At 40.9% G+C, this 20,369-nt stretch overlaps 2 protein-coding genes across 4 annotated transcripts in view; both read left to right on the top strand.

Annotated features, from left to right (window-relative positions):
* The first annotated feature begins 63 nt into the window (after nt 1-63).
* Nucleotides 64-18,157, top strand: LOC116392242 (high affinity cationic amino acid transporter 1-like). Of its 2 annotated transcripts, none has more exons than XM_031863502.1 (12): nt 64-5,750; nt 10,644-11,051; nt 11,137-11,295; nt 11,413-11,584; nt 11,688-11,821; nt 11,903-12,125; nt 13,024-13,160; nt 13,405-13,507; nt 14,434-14,633; nt 14,736-14,887; nt 15,222-15,330; nt 15,439-18,157. In XM_031863502.1, exons 2-12 carry the CDS (start codon nt 10,682-10,684, stop codon nt 15,609-15,611), a joined length of 1,932 nt encoding a protein of 643 aa, XP_031719362.1. In that variant the 5' UTR covers nt 64-5,750; nt 10,644-10,681; the 3' UTR covers nt 15,612-18,157. The 2 variants fall into 2 exon arrangements, with proteins under 2 accessions (XP_031719362.1, XP_031719361.1); XM_031863501.1 differs by lacking the exon at nt 13,024-13,160 and adding an exon at nt 12,545-12,684.
* An 89-nt stretch (nt 18,158-18,246) lies between these two features.
* The window catches only part of mtus2b (microtubule associated tumor suppressor candidate 2b), a 29,149-nt gene continuing 27,026 nt past the window's right edge, over nt 18,247-20,369 (top strand). For both annotated transcript variants that reach the window (XM_031863498.1, XM_031863497.1), the window contains exon 1: nt 18,247-18,719. The gene's annotated coding sequence lies outside the window, so the exon portion shown is untranslated. The remainder of the gene's footprint in view (nt 18,720-20,369) is intronic.

The raw sequence follows: 20,369 nt of genomic DNA, 5'->3' as shown, positions 1-20,369 counted from the left end.
TCTGTCTCCAGCCTTTATGTTCTCACGTTTTTTTTTTCTAAAAGTTCCCGATTGCCATATGAATGGAATTAGACAACTTTCAGCATTCGCTGCACGTTCTATCAAAGCAATACTGTTATAAGTGAAACGAGCTGATTTTGAGCATCCCAGATGAATGCTAAGGCTTTGATTCACTGCCATAGATACTGTAGCGCTGTGATCCACACCTACTGCATTAGCACAGATTCTCAGCCATTTAAGCCGTGTATTGTAGCATATGGCAGGTTTTGATCTGCCTCCCCTGCAGCGGAAAAAAACAAATTCATATTCGAGACCATCCTTCTGTGTTCAGCCAAAAGTATCATGAGCATGTCATTTCTTTTTGTGTTGCACTCAAAAATGCCTTTTTTCCCACCCTTCGAAAAGCATGGAGAGGATCACTGCATAAATTTCAAGCAACGAGGTTGCGATTGATGTGGAGTGTTTAATCATCCCTCGTCTGACCCAATGTCATTGTCGTTTTACCACCGCCAACATGAATTATCTGCATTTGTTCTCAAAAGTAAAATTGATGTCTGATCCACAGTAACTATTTCTGCATATTTCTTTCATTATTACCAATGATAATAAATCAGTGCCTGTCCGGCCATAAGAAAAATGTGGATGAGCTAGATGTGCAATCTGACTACTGATTCTGTCCCATCACACACTTCTGTGCTTATGTTAGGAGAGTACTGGACCAGACTTTAAAATAAGGGAAGCCTTGAAGTGTTTGCACTCTGCACTCTGCACTCCAGAACATAAAGTTTCAGTTTCCATTTGGTGGCCAGGGAAGCTGTGAAATGTTGTTACGGGACTATACAGAGCAACCGCATGAGCGGTTCCCACAACCTGATGTAAGGGGGATGAAAGACGACTCATCAGACCGTAATACTTACATTTACATTTCCTAGGCATCCTCACTCTGTTCACTGGCATCCATAAAAAGCTGCTTTTTATTAGCAGCTGCACCATGAAAAGCAGTTTGGGCAGAATGCTGTGGTCATTTTTGAGGCTGTATTTTTTTGTAGTTTGATTTATTTTTTTTTCTCTTTTTTACATTTTTCTTATTGTTTTTTCTGTTTCTGGTCGACACACATGTTTACTAGTTCCTGGGCGACTCACTTGGTTTAGGTACATGTTTTGAAGCTGCATGACATGTCTCATGCCGCTTCTCAGTCTCAGAAGTATTTAATAAAGGCTAATGCCTAAAATACATAAATCTCCAACCTTCAAGAAAGCCCTCTGGCCTTTTCCAAAAATGGCTCTCGGTAACTTTACGAGTATTCATGTGCTACCACCGGGGATGGTTTGTACATTAGAATGCAGTTCAATCAAATTGGCATGCAAATTTGTTCACAATAGACAAAATAACAAACACCCTATTTCGCAACACACCCACAAAATGTGTCAACTTCCCTTAGTTAAATCAACACCTTTCTGAAACGGTTGCAGCTAACCAAACTGAAAGCTTCACAGTCTTAGAACCCCTGTAGACGACTGCCCTGAGATATCCAGGACATGTCAGATGTACGGCAGCGTATACCTGAAAATATTTTATAAGTAACCCTGAATGCACAGAGCGTGTTCTGTGTTGTAACAGGTTGTCTGTTTGTATTTCTTATGGGCTCACAAGCATACAGATGCCTGGGGGGGGGGGGAGATCCTGCAGAATGCGATGTTGTCAAAGTGAGAATTGGGGCTCTGACATGTGCAAAGAAGATGTTTTCAGAGTTCGACCCAGGTGACTGCAAAAGTCAGGTCGGGATTTCACAATGCAGGCTGCTGCAGCTTTAATACAAAATGCCTGCGATTATATTATATTCCGTCACTAGAGCTTTCCAGGTAAAAGCTGGTTTAGGTCTAGACAAAGACTAAAGGTATTAGAAATGTAAAGTTCTCTATGCGACATTCAGAGCGTTAATATAGCAGCAAGCAACTATTTGCTATGCAAAGTTATGGAGTAATATCCAAGCTTCTCTGTGCTATGATTACATAGCCAGGCAGGCCGCGTGTGCCTTAAGTGTATGTGCATGTGAGCGTGCACCACTGGCTCTGCACTGCTCTCATACGGCGGTTACAGCTGATATCACCATCCCAACCAACGGCGTAATCACGGACGCATAGCACCCACCCCACTGTTAACCCTCAGGTACACTGTTAACTCTGTCAGCACTGTTGCCATTGTTTGCACCGCCAACGTAACCGTCGCCATTTTTTAAGAGTGGTGGGGAGGCACAAGGTAAGTTCTGAATTTCCAATTTAGCACCTTTAATAACATGAATAAGTGAACTGTTTGTTAGGTCTAGATCTAGCAGGTTATCTGTTGGTACAACAAGCAATAAATAATTTCGGGGAGCACGCACAGGGCAGTTTAGTATTGTAGTTCAAAGTCGAGTGTAAAGCAATAGGATTCAAATGGAAAATGTCATTAAATGCCATGATGAAAAAGGCTCTACACTGCGTATGGTGTCTGATGTTTTCCATTTCTTTCAGCATGATATTAGAGTGCTCAAACCAGTTCCTTAAAAACCTTTTCAACAGAACGTACCTCAAGAGAATTTCTGCAAGGCAAGTTAGGTTTGAGCATAAATGTTAAAAGAGTTAGTTACTTCAACCCTTGCTGTCTCTATTCAATAATACATTATTAATGTTGAGAGCTATTAGAGAGGTATGTTTTTCCTCATTCATTTTTAGCACATTTAAGGCTACTGTGGGAGACTGGAGAAGGCTGTAACAAGGGGTTACAGGCTTATCTCTCGATCAGAAACATGCTAGAGTGAAGACACTCGTACTGCACATGCTCAGTTAGACCCTCCCCCCATCAAGAAGACAGATAAACAAATATGAATAAATAAATAACACTATAATGTATAAATAAAAAATACAATATCATTGTCAAACAACATATTTTTCACAATATGAGAAAAAAAGCAAAAGTTAATTGGTGAAACACATTTCTAACATGTTGCAACCATTGATTGTGTTGCAACATTCAACATCTGACTTCTTTCATTCAAATTCATATTGTGAAAGATGTCATGTGTTATCATATGTAAGTTTAATAAATAGGAATTTGGAGAACCTTCCCCGGTCTTCCTAAAGTTTAGATTAAACATAAGAGAGCTTGTTCTTTTCTCTCGTGAATATGTGGAAGAGTCAAGAAAAGAACCTCCATCGTTCTGTATGAAGAGAGGTAGCCTGTGGTTTTCAGGAACAATCACCTCCTGCAGGTCTGAATGCCTGGGGCACACAGTATGGTATAGCTTATGCTTTTTTGAAAAGCTTGTATTTTTCTAGGATGGTAAAACACTATCCTCCATAACTTTAGCCTCATGTATAATCAAAGGCTTCCTTTCTTTGGTTGGTTCATAAGATTTAGATGGGACAAATCAGGAGCCTTGAGAATCAGAACGCGGTAGTTTTAGTACCATAGGAACATGAAACGGGTGTAACAAACAGGTTTATGCTACATTTTTCAAAACATACATCACATCCCAGAGGACACAAGATATAGATTTGGAAGTTTTGAGTACACACATTTTGTGCCTCTCATGATTTACCATTAAAATGGATTCAGAGAGCTGAGCATTCTTTCTTTCAAAGAAAAATGAAAGCAGGAGGTCATTCAGCACTTACTACCAATCTGAAGGTATTCACATAATCCTCAAAGACCCTTCTAACATCCAGATTCAATTTTAAAAAAATGTGGAATTAAAAATGTTCAAAAGTTTTGACTGAATTTCCTATCCAGGTATCCAGAAAGTACATGTGTCTGCTCATTTTATACGACACAAGAAAAATCGATTCACAACGTTAATACAAGGAAGACATGAAACGAATTTATAAAACATGTTTTTTTAATTTAGAAAAGTTGAAATTCAGTCTATCCCAGGGTAAAGAAACCTACAATGCCAACATTTTGTCTGGCGACTGGGTTGTTTTCCATCGAGATGGTAAGAGTTATTGAGGATTTATTATTCATTTTTCTGGAAAAGGGAAGCTTATGTGACTCGAATGTGAACGTTATAGCCTGCATCAGTACCACAAACTGGGACTAGTTTGACAGATGCTTCCAATGTGCGATAAGCAAAGCCAAATGTGTGACCAAGACATCTCTTTATTGAAATCATCAAGATTAAATCCCTCATCTCATTGGAGTATTAGTATCAAACACTTTAGAGGGAGAAATCCTTGTTCCTCCTGAGTCAAGCTGATTCAATTCTTTGCTTTTATTGCAAAGAAATGATTGTAAAGGTCACTGGTACCTTACTGGAGCACTCTGGCATCAAGAAGAGGAGTTGGGTCTCTGCAGAAAGAAGAGTGTGCTGATATTCTTTTTTTTGTCGTTGCAGTTAGTTTTTCATCTTTACGCAACACTGGCAGCAACTGATTTCAATGGAGATCTTTGAGACCCAAAGTGGCATTTGTTTTCTATTGTGCAAGGTAATTAAATGCATTCTCCTGGTATCTCGTGTCTATTCAGTCCTCATTAAACAATTTGAATGAAAACCATCAGTAGTCGAGCTCCTGAGAACCAGAGCTGAGAAACACGAGCAGAAACTGCATTAATACTGAACCCTGAAATAAGTTTATGGGATGGAAAAGGATTCACCAGAAATGTACAGAAACTGTATCTGAAAGGAGCAAAATGCAGCGATATCTGGTGAGGGGGAGCGTGCAAGTGTTTCTCATGAAGTACTTCCTTCTCTGAGTCCCATAGGAACTGCATTACCTCAGAATCACCTTAGAGCACAGACTCCCGTTTATCAAAGCGATCCAACAATTGGTCCACTGGGTGAGCGCCAGTCAACCGTAAATCCAGAAATGTCAGATAAGGGAGCGTCTACAGCACTTCTCCCACCAATTACGTCTTAGTAAGCTTTGATGCATGTAGTAGTTATTGTCAAAACAAAAAGAAGGGAATCATGAAGCCGCCAATATCCAACTGATCTCAACAACCTCTGCAGCTACTTGCAGCAGGGGCCTAAAACTTACTGGTGTGGTTGGGAGGAATCTCTCCACCCCAGGATGGATGGAGCTTAGTCATGACTGGTGTGGCCTCTTTTTTGCAGTCGGAAAGGATCCCCTTGCTTTGATAATCCCAAATCCTGGTGTAGATTTTGGGGCTATATATCGAGAGTGGGGTTGGAATAAGAGGATCACGACATGGTACCCGCTCCACAGCCACAGCAGGAAGCTCAGAGAGTGGCGCGGATCAGCTCTGTTTCCCCCACTGAGACTTTTTTTGCAACTTCACAAGCAATATCCATAATCGTCCTGTGTTGATGCCACTGTTTGTATGCAAACATGAAAAAGGAAGGAGGACCAGGGAAAGATGCCAACATATGCATACTGATATAGGGTGAAATTTAAAATGAAGACACGCCTAAACCGTTTGTGATCACCATCCAGGATGCCTCAAAGAGGTCCACAGGAAGACCTGCAGGGGCAATCGCTTGTGAAGAGCACTATCTGGTGGATACTCGTGGTACTTGCAAAGGGGAACAATTGGCATCTGATATTCGTCTGATAATCGGGTGGAGCCACGGTCAGCTCGGCGAACCACCCACAGTCAGTGTGTGAGGCCTCCGTACACACGCACACACACGCGTGTGAGTCCTGACCAACAAACCAGCAGACTGATGACAGCGTTTCACGCCACTTCTGTCCGGAGTTGAGTCGCGCAATCTGAAAGAGGCAGAAGCTGTTTTGGCATCTTCTCAAATAAGGTAAGACGTTTTAAGTTAAATATTCGGACTATTACTTTTAAGTACAAGTTGTTCTTTTCTGAACAATTGTCCCATTTATTCGGCTACAGTTGTTTGTAAGAAAAAAAACAGCAACAACGTGGTTACTTCTCAGCCATGCGTATCCTGCAGCAGTACTCCATACGGAAGCAGTGGATATGGTCTGAGGAAGAGGAGTAAACCATCGCGGCTGATGCAATATAAACTGAGTGCAGCTGGGAACAGCTTCTGTGCTGTGCTTTTCGCTTCATACTGTACAAGCGGAATGTAAAGATACACTAGTGATACGTAGTCTATAGAAGTGAAGTAGTTCTGTGTGGAGGTTTGCTGTTTGAAAGAATGCATCGGTGGCCGTGAGGAGGAACATTGCCTTTTATAGCGAGTGCCACTTCCACCAGCAGTGTGGGGGAACTCTTATGAACCCGCACTGTAAATAAATGGGAATTACTGCCCATTTTCCATCCGTGTTATCCAATAATCCGTGACCTAAATAACAATTCTGACCAATACTGTGGGTAGATAATGAAGGCTTTGATCAAACATATGTTTGAAAAATGCTTTTTGTTACTATTTGAAGCGGTGAGTGTTTTATTCACCTACATTTAATGGTTAAATGCTTTAAATATCTTTTTGATTACATTTTCATTCAGGCCCACTATAGTTTGGACTACTTTGTTTTGAAACGTGTCTGTATATGAAATAATTAGCAAAAAAACAAACTAAATCAAAAGAACGCTCAGAATATGTTAATCAAATTAAAAATCATGTTCATCAAACCCTGTATTATCCACACAGCTGATATTTTAGTCTGATGTAAACTTTCACAAAGGTCAATAGTGCATTCTGTCAGTCCATCCGTCAGTCTGAGAAGTCTAAACAACTTCTTCATTTGACTTCACTGGTTTGAAGCGGGGTAAGGCCAGCATATTGGGCTGATATTCACTAGATATGGAAAGACGTTCATGTTTGTAAAACCTTAAGCAGTTGCCATCCAGCCAAAGAATTTGATTAACTTTAATCTGTTTATAAATCTATTTTTATATCTGTTAAAGATTAGAGTTTAGTTTAAATGAGGCTGTTTAGTGTCCTGTGCTGTTTCCTGTTTTTGTCTCACTGTGCAGTGACCATAATAAGACACTTTGTGTGAATCAGACATCTCTAATGAGGAATGTTTTGCTATAAATATTCTATAGATAAATAAACATCTATTGATTAAAACGGAGGCAGTGGGAAAGTTCCAAAATAAATGTAAATACTGGTATTGTTCCTGTCAGCCAATTAGACATACTGCTTTAAGTATAGTAGAGTAGTCAAATTAAAACGGTCATTGGAACATTTTAAATACACAGTGATCACATGCCAAACAAATGTGAATTCATCAGTTTTTTGTAATTATTAGGGGCACAGTGCCAGCTAGTGGTCAGAAATATCCAAGACTGAGGACTGTTCCTATAAATCAAGGACACTTTAACTATTAACTGAAATATATATGTAAAATACAAGTCACACATGTTTTGGTTATGTACATATGTTCTTGCGTAGATTCTGTATTTGGTGTCACTGTGACATTTCTGCATAAAGTCACAAACAATGAGGAGGGCAGAAACATAGTATAATAAATACTGAATCAGTGCAACCTTGTGCCTGCAAGGTCACGTCCGCTGAGCTCTAACGGGGGGGGGGGGCTGCACCTGGCTTCAACATCTCTCAATCTACATCACAGATGATCCTATTATTGGCTGTAATGTGTATGTGTGGTTTACATTCAGGCATTACTCCGGTAAGAAATTAAGATCTTCTGGCCTCAGTGATTATGTATCTGCTGTATAATGAAGGGGACCCTTTTAGTTTTAAGTCTGTTTTTTTGGGGGGGGGGGGGGCAATCATTTATTTATTTTCTTCTGTTTTCTTCCACAAGGGCAAGAATAAACATCACGTGTGTGCTCAAGACCCACTTTGGGACTTCTGTCTGAGAAGGTATTAACATATCAGCAAAACTCAGAAAGCAGTAAAGGCGGTACTTCCTGTTCTCCTAATGCCTGGCTCTTGTAACATTCTGTTCTTTGTAGCTTTAATGGTACAAGGTCAATGTGGCCCTAGAAATGTCACTAAGGCCTAATTCCCTGGAAAGGAATGTTTGTTTGGCTTGTGAAGGCGGTCTGTTTTATGATCACTCTCACATGGCACTTTGTTTGCTCCATCCCCAGTTGCACCACAAGGGCAGGTGGGCTTTTTGTAGTGTTGCTAAATACACTTCACGTGCCAAGTGGGACATCAGTGGTCCCTGAAATGGCTCTGTGCTGCTGCCGTCTTTTAAATTCATGCAGGGAAAATTGTAATTAAAGACACTCGGCAGCTTTTCTCAAATTGATGTTAGGAAAAATGTCAGGTTTCAGACGCAAATCCTTAGATATGGTGTATTTGTCAGATGCATTTGGTTCTGCAGGTGTATGTCTCACAGGGTACAATACACAGGTCCAGTATTTAGAAAGCACATTTTGAAAGCAAAATCAACTATATTCTAAGGATGCAATGTCATCTAAAACATTCAATCACATGCAATAAATCAATGGAATTTTTATAATACTGTATTTCTAAAATACCAATACTAGATGTATGTCTGTCTGAGTCAATTTGCTTGGATTTGTGATTTTTATCAATTTCAAATTTGGTTTGACTTCATATATATATTAAATTAGTTTAATTCAAGTGTCATTGCAGTTCAACTCTGTGCGTTTAAACAAAGTCACAGCTAACATAAAAGACATTTGAAGGAGCTAAAGTATTTAGCTTCATACCAAATAGTGACCAGCATGTGACTGCCTGCCATTTCAAATTCACCCACTACGTCAGGAGCAGGTGTTGAGCTCGACGATTGGCTGAGAAGAGGGCAGGGTTCTGCCCTGCCTACCCTCCTTTTTTTTTTAGCCCAGCCACTGCATGTCACATCTTGGGAATGCTACAGTACGCCTCTGCATTGTGTTCTGAGTCACTGGCTGTTCCCGCCTCCTTTTGTCCGCGGGGCGATGTAACAAATGTTCTGGCTTGCACAGCATACCAGGACATATTCGTTCTTGTCCTACACATTGACCTGAGAAGTACACAGTTTACAGATGCACCTTTTTTTCTTTGGGTTTCCTTTCTAGCTTCAGCTTCATGTACATTCACCAGGGTTGTGTTGGCCTCCACTGTTAGCCCAATGGAATGGCTGGCTCAAACTGTTCATGTCATCGTAGTCAGACAACACTAAAGGGGATCGGCATCACAGCTGGTCTGTGTCTTTAGCTCAGGGGCCATGTGAGGGGTCCCTGTTCTATTTGTGAGCTGGAAACCTGAATGGTTTGTACACTAAGAGGCGTCTGTGTCACGTGTCAAAGCAGCTCTTGTAAACGTCTCTCACAGCTCTATTCAGCCTCAGCTGACTGGAAGTGAAGTCTACAGCCATTCTTACTGGAGTACGTGGCTGAGGGGATTTATAAGCTGACAGAAGAAAAACGGTGTATAGCAGTGAAGACAGGAGATCTTGTTTTGTGTTGCGTTGTGAAGGTGAGTGCCGGTGTGCATCGTTAGTCAGATCTATATCTGTCTCTGATGCGCTGTTTTAGGAGAGGCTTTGAAATTGGATCCCAGATTGTCAGGATTATGCCCGGCACAATATTTACAAAATATCACGATGTAATTGTTCGGCAGATAATGTTGATATGAAACGTCTGGCAACATCTTGTTTGAGGTAACCTTATTCTGTTTTATCATATAATAAACTGCTGACTTTGTAACATTGATATTGCATTATTTTATTGTAACTGAAAAACATATTGTTCATGTGCCTCAATTTGGCATATTGTTATATTTGATAACAAAAAGAAGTTGGCAACCGTGTTATTTCTCTACATAGGTTCATCCACAGTGGGAATCGGCTGAGATGAAGTGTTACTGCTGCCTGCACTCTAACCTGGAACAATGTGTTGATAACAGATAACTGTAATTGAGAAAGAAGGAGGAAAAAAAGGAGAAAAGAATATCTTCTTGATGGATCTATTTTTCATCTAGAATGCAGAATATAATATTGGGTGTGTCCAATCAGAAGCTATGTTAGACTATTAAAATTAGACTGACGTTAGTATGCCAATTCATTCTTCACTTGAGTCATTTTTGAAGCAATGTGAAGAACAACAAAATAAGAGTGAGCAGCACTTGGGACCTTAGTATGTTTTTAGTAGTTTGACAGTTTATTTAACTCAAACGTTGTGGAAATGTACAGCTTGTAGTACTTTAATAGTATGCTCAGTACAAGCTTTTAGTATGTACTGTACTAACTCATCCAAGCACTTTAATATGTTAACATGAAACACATTTCACCCTGTTTGTGCATCGTGTTATTAGGATTGACAGGTGAATGTGTTGTATTCATTGAACGTCAAGTTCATTTTACCCTCATGCAGGTTTTTCAAACGGCTTGCTGTGTAATCTGTGACTCATGTTGACATGAATGAAGTGCATGAAGTCACATTTTTGCAACGCTGACTGCAAGCTTGTTTATTACATTAGGTTAATGCCCATCACGATGCAAAATAATGTAAACCAATAGTAATGCTCTCTTTATTTTGTGACTCCTTTCAAATCCTTACTGCATATATCCTCCATCACTGGAGGTTTTGTTCTCAAAAAACACAACAAAATTTCCGATTTATACGTCAGCACTTTGTAAACATTAGTTTAATCAACTATGCTATTATTTCTTCAAACATCACAAGTTAGAATCACAAGGAGAAGTTGATCTGGGGCTGGATCAGCACCATTTTCTTTTTCCTTTGTCTGATTTAAATGCACAGTAATCTCAGTACTCAAGTCAGTCCTGTCTTGTTTTGTCGACAGCTAAATTATTTCCTGTAGAGCTTTTGGTGCCAGCCAGTATGATTCTGGCAACATTAAAGGGCATTGGGAAGCAGCTCCTGCGGGTGAAGGTTGTCGACTGTAACACAGAGGACTCCCGCTTGTCTCGATGCCTCAACACGTTTGACCTGGTGGCTTTGGGTGTTGGCAGTACGCTGGGTGCCGGAGTCTACATCCTCGCTGGCGCCGTAGCCCGGGACAGCGCTGGACCTGCCATCGTCCTCTCCTTCCTCATAGCCGCCTTCGCCTCGGTCCTGGCCGGTCTGTGCTACGCCGAGTTCGGAGCCCGCGTCCCCAAAACTGGCTCGGCTTACCTCTACAGCTATGTGACGGTTGGAGAACTGTGGGCCTTTATCACAGGCTGGAACCTCATCCTCTCTTATGTCATTGGTGAGACAATTTGAATGAGGAAGGAAAGGAGTTGGCTGCTACACGAGATATTGTTCAGTTTACATGAACACTTTCCTCCACGCAGGAACTTCAAGTGTGGCCAGAGCATGGAGCGCCACCTTCGATGAGCTGATCGGGGGGCACATTGAGCAATTCTGCAGACGTTACATGACCATGAATGCCCCGGACATCCTGGCAGAGTATCCAGACATATTTGCCGTCTTCATAATAATCGCTCTGACGGGTGAGGAGCAGCTCGGATATACAGTATCTCTATGTGAAAAATGTTTTGTCTCATTTTTCCTTCTGACATCATAGTCTTTCGTCGTTCACATTGTCTTTTTTTTTTAACTGCTTGCAGGACTGCTTATATTCGGAGTGAAGGAGTCCGCCTTGGTGACTAAAGTGTTCACCTGCGTCAACATGCTGGTGCTGCTGTTCATGATTATCTCTGGCTTGGTCAAAGGAAACCTAAAAAACTGGAACTTGAAGCCTGAGGAAATCCTCAATGCCACCAGCAACTCCAGCCTCAAGTGGGTGACATGAAGAGCTTCATTTTCTAAAATGTTATGTGCCTAATAATATACCTGTGTGTTGTGTTTGAAATAAGCAAATGCTTTTTTGTTTTACTTCCAGTGCGTCTGATTCCTTACCATCAGCAGAAAGTCTTGGTGCAGGCGGCTTCATGCCTTTTGGCATAAATGGAGTCCTCTCTGGCGCCGCCACCTGTTTTTATGCATTTATAGGCTTTGACTGCATTGCCACTACAGGTGAGAGGGAATACATTACATTGATAAGCGACACTCGGGACCCATATCCTCTCACATCTCCAGTTGTGTTCCCTTTCCCAGGTGAAGAAGTGAAGAATCCTCAGAGGGCCATTCCCATCGGGATTGTGGCCTCGCTCCTTATTTGCTTTTTGGCGTACTTTGGTGTGTCCGGGGCCCTCACTTTGATGATGCCGTACTACTTGCTGGATAAGAACAGCCCTCTGCCAGTAGCCTTCACGTATGTGGGCTGGGAGGAAGCCACTTATGCAGTGGCCATTGGATCTTTATGTGCCTTGTCAACCAGGTAAGAGGCTTTCCTCCTGCCTCTCTGCATGATAAGTTGTAGAGGACTTGTAATTGTTTACATGCTTTTTTATTTTTATTTTCAGAATTAATGTCCAGTACCCTGAATATAGAATTGAATATATTCTATATTCTTCAATTCAGTATGTGAGGGGAATTAGTTGTAGTATTGTTTTATATATTTGGAGCTAAACCATTGAGTGAATTTTGTGATTATTTCTTTAACGGACATTGGTTTGCTTGATGGATCTGGGGTTGTTTTCATGGTTTGGGATCCTTAGTTCCAGTTATGAGAAATCTTAATGCTACAGCGAACAACGTTTTAGAGGCTGGGATCCTTCAAACCTTGTGGCAACAGTCCAATGTTATATTTTCTAACCGCGTGCATTCACTTGCACGGCATTCTGTCTCCCGTGCTAGTTTACTAGGCTCCATGTTCCCAATGCCCAGAGTGATCTGGGCCATGGCAGAAGATGGGCTGCTCTTCAAATGTTTGGCCAAAATCAGCCCGCGAACCAAAACCCCTCTAACAGCTACAATAACATCAGGTGTTGTGGCAGGTGAGCTCATGACCTAAACCTACTAACTAGTTGGGGTTCCTATCACCCTATAACCCTACAAGACGCGCTTGGCACACAAGGCCTCAACACAAGCACTCGGCCAAAAACCAAGATGACGATACAGCACAAATGTCATTCAAATGTAATGTTTCAATTATTGCCATGCGCAACGCAGGCACAGGAGCATGTTCAGTACAGCATCCCGTGCTGTTTATCAGGATGTCTGGCTGAGAATGGTTGAGGTTGAGGCCCTGTGTGAAACCAGACTTCCCAAATGTATACTTTATATAAAAGAAAATGTCTGCCTCCTCCTCCTTCTTCCTTCATCCTATGGCTTAGTCTCCTCGGCTCCATGTTTCCACTCCCACGCATTATCTTTGCTATGGCTCGCGATGGTCTGCTCTTCTCATTTTTGGCGCGTGTCAGCGAGAGGAAGACGCCCAACAACTCCACCTTGGTGGCAGGGCTTATATCTGGTAGGTAGCTGGCATGAGGCCCAAGGCAACAGTGCCCTCTAGGGGAAGGAGGATGTTGGCCCTTAACACATTAGGTTGTAATTAAATGGAGCTTGACAGTAGTAGTTTGAAAATATGTATGAATTATGTAAAAAATACTATATCTGCATTATACTGTGGTCAATGTGCATTTTTTTTTACTTTTAGGATTAGTTTGACGAAATCTATCATTTTGACGTGTGTTTTTCTCTTGTGTGTCCTGCAGCTGTGATGGCTTTCCTGTTTGACTTGAAGGACCTGGTTGACCTCATGTCCATTGGCACTTTGCTGGCCTATACTTTGGTGGCTGCCTGTGTGCTGGTCCTCAGGTACACCTCATCTCTCAGTTGACGTATCCAGTTTACGCTTGTCAGGACGCTAGAGGATTACCAGGCTGAATCACTTCACATTTGTACGTCCTCTCACTGGTAAAGGAGTCCCCAGTCAGAGGCTTGGTCAGGCCAGATGGGTGTAGAAGTGTTTAAAGGTGCAAGATACGAGATTGGGAGCATTTCTATTGCCTCTAAAATGCTATCAACATGGCGACGGCTGAGCTGGTGGCTGGCAGCTAACGGTGCTAACAGTGCAAACTATGGCAACAGTGCTGACGGTGTTTAACTGGGGGGGTTTAACCGCCGTATGAACGCAGTGCAGAGCGGCGGCCGTGAGCTAGCCATTGAGGCACACTCACATGCCCATATGTCAACAAAGCAAGGAGAAGCTTGGATAACATCACACACAGAAGGGAGAGGGACTTTATTCTCTGCTTAGGTATTCATTCATTAGCCTACTTTATATTTACATGACAAATAGCAGTTTGATGCCACATGAATGCTCTGAATCCCGTATAATGCACCTTAAAGATGCTCACAGCTTCAGTTACCATTTGATACTAGATGACTGTCCTAAGCTGCCTCATGATGTAAAACATGGTGTCTTCAAATAAAAATTGTAATGATTTCAAAGCTTATAATTTGCATTTGCCTACACTGCTCAACCTACTGACCTCCAGCTGTACTGTATTTTATGCATTTCATGTATTTAATGCATATTGGATTACAGTCATGAATAATCCTTCGTAGCATATTCACTAGAGAGAAATATCTGCTTAACCCCTTATAATGAAGGTGGTGCTATATGTTATTACATATCATTAGGATTTTCTAAAATGTCCTCAGCCTTAGTGAACAGCAGTTTAGGGAATCCCGCAGTTTTTCTAAGCGTGGTTTTGACTGTCTGTTTTTGCCATCTGAAGGTACCAGCCTGAACAGCCCAGTGTGGCCTATGAGATGGCCAACACTCAGGATGAACCTGAAATGGCTGATAACGAGGGGAACATCGACATACTACCACAACCAGACGATTGCTTCACCGTTAAGAATTTACTTTTCCCTTCAAACACAGAGCCGTCCCCTCTGTCCGGGTTTGCCGTCAACATTTGCACCAGCATACTCGGTGAGACACACAAAGCCCAGGGACTATCAGAAGATAGTGGCGGAATAATCCATCTGGTTACTGATACAGCACATCATCTTCCGGTGTTATTCTCCCCTCCAGGTGTCTTGGTGTGTGTCTTCAGTGTCGTAGCTGTCCAAGGACGTCTTGCAGTCTGGTCAGTGTCTGTCCTCGCTATTCTCATGGTGGCCTGTTTGATTGTCATCTTTATTGTGTGGAGACAGCCGCAAAGCAAGGTCAAGCTTGCCTTCAAGGTAGACTTTGTTCTTTCACCAAAGAGTTTTCTCACACCATTTCATTGTTGCATGTAAAAAAAAAAAAAAGGGACATTGTAGGTTGTGTAAAGTATACTGCTGTTGTTGTTTGCTTTGTGTTTATTTGCATGTTATGGTTGTTCAGCTCTTTGGTCAACTGTCAACTTTTTCAAACAAACATGGAAAGGGAGAGGAGAGGATTTGCTCTTCAGACTTTACAGTTGCCCTCAACCTGCTAAAGGACTACACATCTTTAAGCCAAACAAATGCAAACAGCGTGTTCTTAACAATATTTAAGGTTGCAATGTTAAATGCACACACTTTCTTCTCACAGGTTCCCCTGCTGCCCTTTGTCCCTGTCATCAGTATGTTCATCAACGTCTATCTGATGATGCAGCTCGACAAAGGAACCTGGATGCGCTTTGCCATCTGGATGGTGTTAGGTATTTTGGAATTTTGACCCTACAATGCCAAATATGATCTGTTGCTGTGTGCTTGTGTTTTGAAAATGAATTCACGTCTTTGCCACAATGTTTCCACACCATTTGTAGGTTTCTTTATCTACTTCGGCTATGGTATTCGCAACAGTGCAGAGGCAACGTTGACCAGGTCCAACACCAACACGCCAGCCTGCACAATAATGGGAGAGCCCATGGCCACAGAGAAGGAAGCCTTTCTACACAACACACAAACCGCCACAGGAGACTACTATGAAGATTCCTAAGGAAACGGGAGGTTCACTAATCCACTTTATTTCTGTTCTGTTAAATAGCCGCAAATCCAGGAGAGAAATATGGAGACTTTCATGGGTCCTTCCAATCAGAGCGTTGACTTATTTCTTATTCCAGCCAAACATTTTGATGAAAGTGAATAGGTGAATTACGTAAAACATCTGAAAACCAATATATATTTTTTTAGCTGAAAAGTGTTTTTTTGTACGTTTTTGCGCTTCGATAGGGTTTATTTTGTGAACACAACTAATTATGTGGAACCAAATCAACCAAAGGCAAATAACAAGTTGTTTTAACATAGTTTTTTGAGACATCACGTATATCATTGAAAACACATCAAACACATCAACACTTTATTTTGGTTCTTTAATCCACAGTTATATTAGAATGATGAGCCCCATTCTTTTTATTTTTCTGTAATAACACATTTGAACTTGACTTTTTGAAAGTTCAGCATTTGTTACTGCTCCTCTAGCTTGAAATCGCTCAACATTTTCATGTGGTGGCTGTTTACAGAAAAGAAATTCTGAATTACAAAAGCGTTTTTTTTTCTTCTTTTTTTTTAAGGCAGATATACATGCATTTGGCGGCTTTCCTGGTAAATATGTGTTACTCGTCATGGTGCATTAGGAAGCACAGTGCCGGCTACTGTGTCAAAATCCTATGGGAGGTTATTTTTTAAATCTACATCCCTTTATCACATGAAGTCATCCAGGTTCACCAGAAATCTGGCGCTCAGAAACACTACCACTTTCGCCCACAGGGGCCGCCAAAATCAACACAAAATGAAAGTTCCTTGTAGGAACTTAAATTGAGAATAAGCAAATAATTCACTTCACTGTATCTTGAGTTCCTTTTTTTTCTTGTAAGTTTACCTCAATGGTAAAACTTGTACGTTGGCATTTTGACTCTAGAGAAACTGTGCTGTACAGAAAGCACAACTCTGTAGACCTACCTGTGTTTTATATAAACTGTATAACTCATAATTATCATAATAATTCATCATGGTGCTCTGAATAATCAGTACATCTCAGTGTGACAGTGTTTGTCTTCTACAGTTCTGTATTGTTTTCCTCAAAGTACACATTAAGATCAAATACATATAGTGTTGTCTCCATCAGGGAACTTGATTTTTTTTAAACTAGCCAAAGGAAAGGAAAGCTGCTAATGTGGAATGATTTATTTAACCTGACAGAGGATGTATTTTAAGTGCCTATTTCCCAAGTGAGTGTTACACCTTTGAGAGGTCTGATATTGCTCTATCAACAATTGTGAAATATATATATATATAGTCTGTATATAACGTACACTTTGGAGTGTGAAAAGCGTATTTTTAGTTCACATACATCTGAACGGGCCGAAATATAATCAGTTGGTGATATTGAACACCGTTTGGTTTCCACAGAGATAGTCGTACTGTATATTCAGGAACAAACTACACCAACAGTTATGTTTACCTCAAGCAGGAATATATCTGAGAGTGCCTTTGTTATTCAGATGCTATTTAATGATTAAGGAAATGAAAGCTGATTGTGAGAGTGTGCAGATTCCCGGGGCAGCTAAAACCTAAACGCAACATTTTTGTGTGTTCACTAAAGACTGGAAATGCAACAAAGTGATGAATCTCTTAGCCGAGCCTTTTAAATGAACACTGTGATGAAATGTTTTCTTTTTTTTTTTTGCTATTTATGTTCCATTGAGAGAAACTATTGCTGTTGCCAGAAGCCGAACTCTGTTAGATTTATTTAGATAATGCGTCAAAAACAATGTTGCAATTCATTGACAGTTGCTTTAGATTCCTTAACGATGGCAATGAATTAGCGTGCAAGTTTAAAATACTACATAGCTTTGTATATGTAAACACAGTGTATGTAACTTTGCTGCATTTTGAGATTATAAAGCAGCATTGTCAAACAAGATTGTGCTGTAGAATGTTACCGTTTTCTGTCCGCTACTAGCCTTTCTCTAAACTGTTGTCTAAATGTTTGAATCAGTGGGACATTATCTCGTATACATTTTAACATTTAATGTCTGTTTTTGTAAATAAGGTTTTGATTTTGCTTTGACTTACTGCCCATATCACAAGTTTCCCTTATCCGTCGGTCATATCACCCCTCAGCTTTAATCTATTCAGTCTTTTGTTGCAAGCATTATGTAAAGTAAATAATTGTGGCTGTTCACAGTAAATGGATGGAATGTATTTGTTTGAAAGCACGACGTCGTCAGGAACCGTTCACTAGGTGAGGCTCATCTCCCTTTTGAGTTTGATGTTTCACGTGAGGCTTCATTTAAAGAAATCACAAACGGTGCATTTTATTGTCCTTGACACTGTTTTTAAGCATTTAAACATTTGCATGCTGCACTATTTCAAAGCTTTATGAAGCTTGAAAAAGAGATTTAGATTTTATAGTACTGCTAAGTTATACAGGTGTTTACAGTGTATCAAAGTGGTGAAGGTCAGCTGTTCAGCATGTGTTGTCTTGATATTGGTTGCGGTTTTTATAGTTACTGCTGTAAATAAATTTTGCTGAAAGGTAAACACAGACTTTGCCTTTATTTTTCTTTAGCTAATTGTGTTAAGGGTATTTATTTCTGTTACTTTCCACTCTTTTAGTATGCATTCTGAATTTTGTATAAATGACAATCTATTTAGTTTGGATTGACTAAAAATGTAAGATCATTTAGCAGCCGATGTATAAGTAATATTTATTATTATTATTATTATGGATTTTGTTATGTTAAGTTTTGCACTTGCATCAAAAACAATCCACTTTCTACTAATGTTTTTGTATTTTGTGTTGTCTCATTCTTGCACACACGGACTGAGGCTTTTGGAAGTATGCAGCTTTTAAAAAAAAAATAAATAAATAAAATGATGAAGGGAGAATAAATGGATGATCTCACCTGAAGGGGGCGACGTGAGCCCGTGTTGACATGGGCGTTGGGTCTCCTCTCTCCTCTCCTGTCTTCTCTCGTCCCTGTTTTCCAGCGATGGTGCAGACTGTATCCTCCTCATCGTGCCTAAACCTGGACGTGTCCCTTCTGCTGCTGCTTCTTCGTGTCTTCACTGACGAGCTCAGCGGATTACCTGAATCTGAACGGTAATTCTTATCGTTTCACACCAAGGGCGGCGGGCGGTTTGTGTTTCTCTCCCTCTCAATCTCAGATCAACGGCGGTGATAATTGGATTTATTGACACTGCTGCATCTGCTGGTGCTGATGTTTGTATCAGCGTTGTTATTTTCAAGTCTTTTTCCAATTGTTCCCAGGAGCGCAAATTCTAATAGCTGTTATACATTCAAGCTCTTAAAAAAAAAAAAAAGGTAACCTCGCTATAGGTGGGCTCACCTCAGTGTGTTTGTGTAGTGGGGTCAGAGCCGCATTCATTATTCTTTCACCTCTATCTCATGTTTGTTTTGTGTCTGTCCTAAAAGCAACAAATCCTCCTCTTGCCTTCCTGTTTGTGGATCATGTGTGTAGAATTTATATTTAGAAGCTGAGAAATGAGGAAGAAGGCAGCATGACCTGAATAAATGAACATCAGTCATGGAATCAGTGAAGGGACAGATGTCTGCTGGTGTGGTTTGAGTGACCACAGTTATTCAAAAGGCCTGATTTCGGTTTAATTATGTAAGATGTGACGGTGAAGCACTGAGGACCACCGAGGCCTCAACTAGCTCTATTGGTGATTATGTTTCACATGAACGGTGTTGATGTTACTGTACATATCTGTCCATTTATTCAGAAAGAACTTACATTCATTTGCATGTCACATTAATGCTTTTCCTCTGCACCTAGTGTGCACACACACTTTGTATACTGTGTCAATGTGCTTATGAGTCACAGCAACAGAAGATCTTCTTTGAGCTTTAGTTGGTGACACAAAGAAGTCAGGGCCACTGAAGCGTTAAAATGGGAGGGGGACTGGTGTCAATATTTCATGAGGATTTCAGTTTAAACATCAAGTGCAGCTTGGTGGACAAATGCAGGCCTTGATCTGTGCCCTGCTTCAGATATATCAGTGCTGAAGCTGAAGGAGCACCTGTGTTACTGGGAAGATCAAGTGGTTTGAGCGCACACTCGCAAGGATGCACTGATTTCATAAGAGGCCCCCCGGTGAAGGTCTCGCCATCATGCTGCATATCAGGAGGAAGGTGGCGGCGGGGTGAGTTGCTGAACAATTGGGGGATGGGGAAACATTCTCAGGGAAGCATGTTGGTACGAGCATGAATTCCCTCAATCGCTGTCACCGTTGCAGGTGTGTGAGGAAGACGACCAGGGAACGTAATTTAACAATGCCAATGCAGGAAAGAGTCTAAGAGCCTAACACACCGACAGCCTGCATATACAGTATACAGTATGTGCTATGGGGTGGGAAAGGAAGTGGAGAATATGAATTCAGTCAGTAAGACTAGCAGCATGGCACGCTTTCTGTAACGCTCGGCTCCCCAGAGGATTTTGTTGAAGGGAAAGAGGTTGAAATGAATTAAAATGTTTAATTATCTCTGTAATGCTTTCATTTCAACCAGCACAGGAGACCGTGAAGCAGAACATTATGAAATTGACAGTATGAAAAATGTTAATGTAACTCGCAGGTATGAGTATGGCAGGCAAGGTACAAAAAAAAAAAAAAAAGATTCCTGAAAGTGAGCAGGAGTGCCTTTTGGGGTTCTGAGAGATGTTAATGTTACATGTTTGCATTAGTCATTTCCATTTATGTTTTTTATTTGCCAAATAAAAAAAAAAGAAAT

Source organism: Anarrhichthys ocellatus, unplaced genomic scaffold (genome assembly GCF_004355925.1).
Source record: "Anarrhichthys ocellatus isolate YVR2014 unplaced genomic scaffold, GSC_Weel_1.0 scaffold29, whole genome shotgun sequence".
Taxonomy (NCBI): Eukaryota; Metazoa; Chordata; class Actinopteri; order Perciformes; family Anarhichadidae; genus Anarrhichthys; species Anarrhichthys ocellatus.
This window is presented reverse-complemented; position numbering and strand designations above follow the sequence as displayed.

What these genes read in the sequence shown, in the direction of transcription:
- LOC116392242 (XM_031863501.1), top strand. Translation starts at nt 10,682, where the DNA reads ATGATTCTGGCAACATTAAAGGGCATTGGGAAGCAGCTCCTGCGGGTG. An exon ending in CATAATAATCGCTCTGACGG is followed by an intron (nt 11,296 to 11,412) that starts GTGAGGAGCAGC and finishes AACTGCTTGCAG; the next exon opens with GACTGCTTATATTCGGAGTG. An exon ending in AGGTCAAGCTTGCCTTCAAG is followed by an intron (nt 14,888 to 15,221) that starts GTAGACTTTGTT and finishes TTCTTCTCACAG; the next exon opens with GTTCCCCTGCTGCCCTTTGT.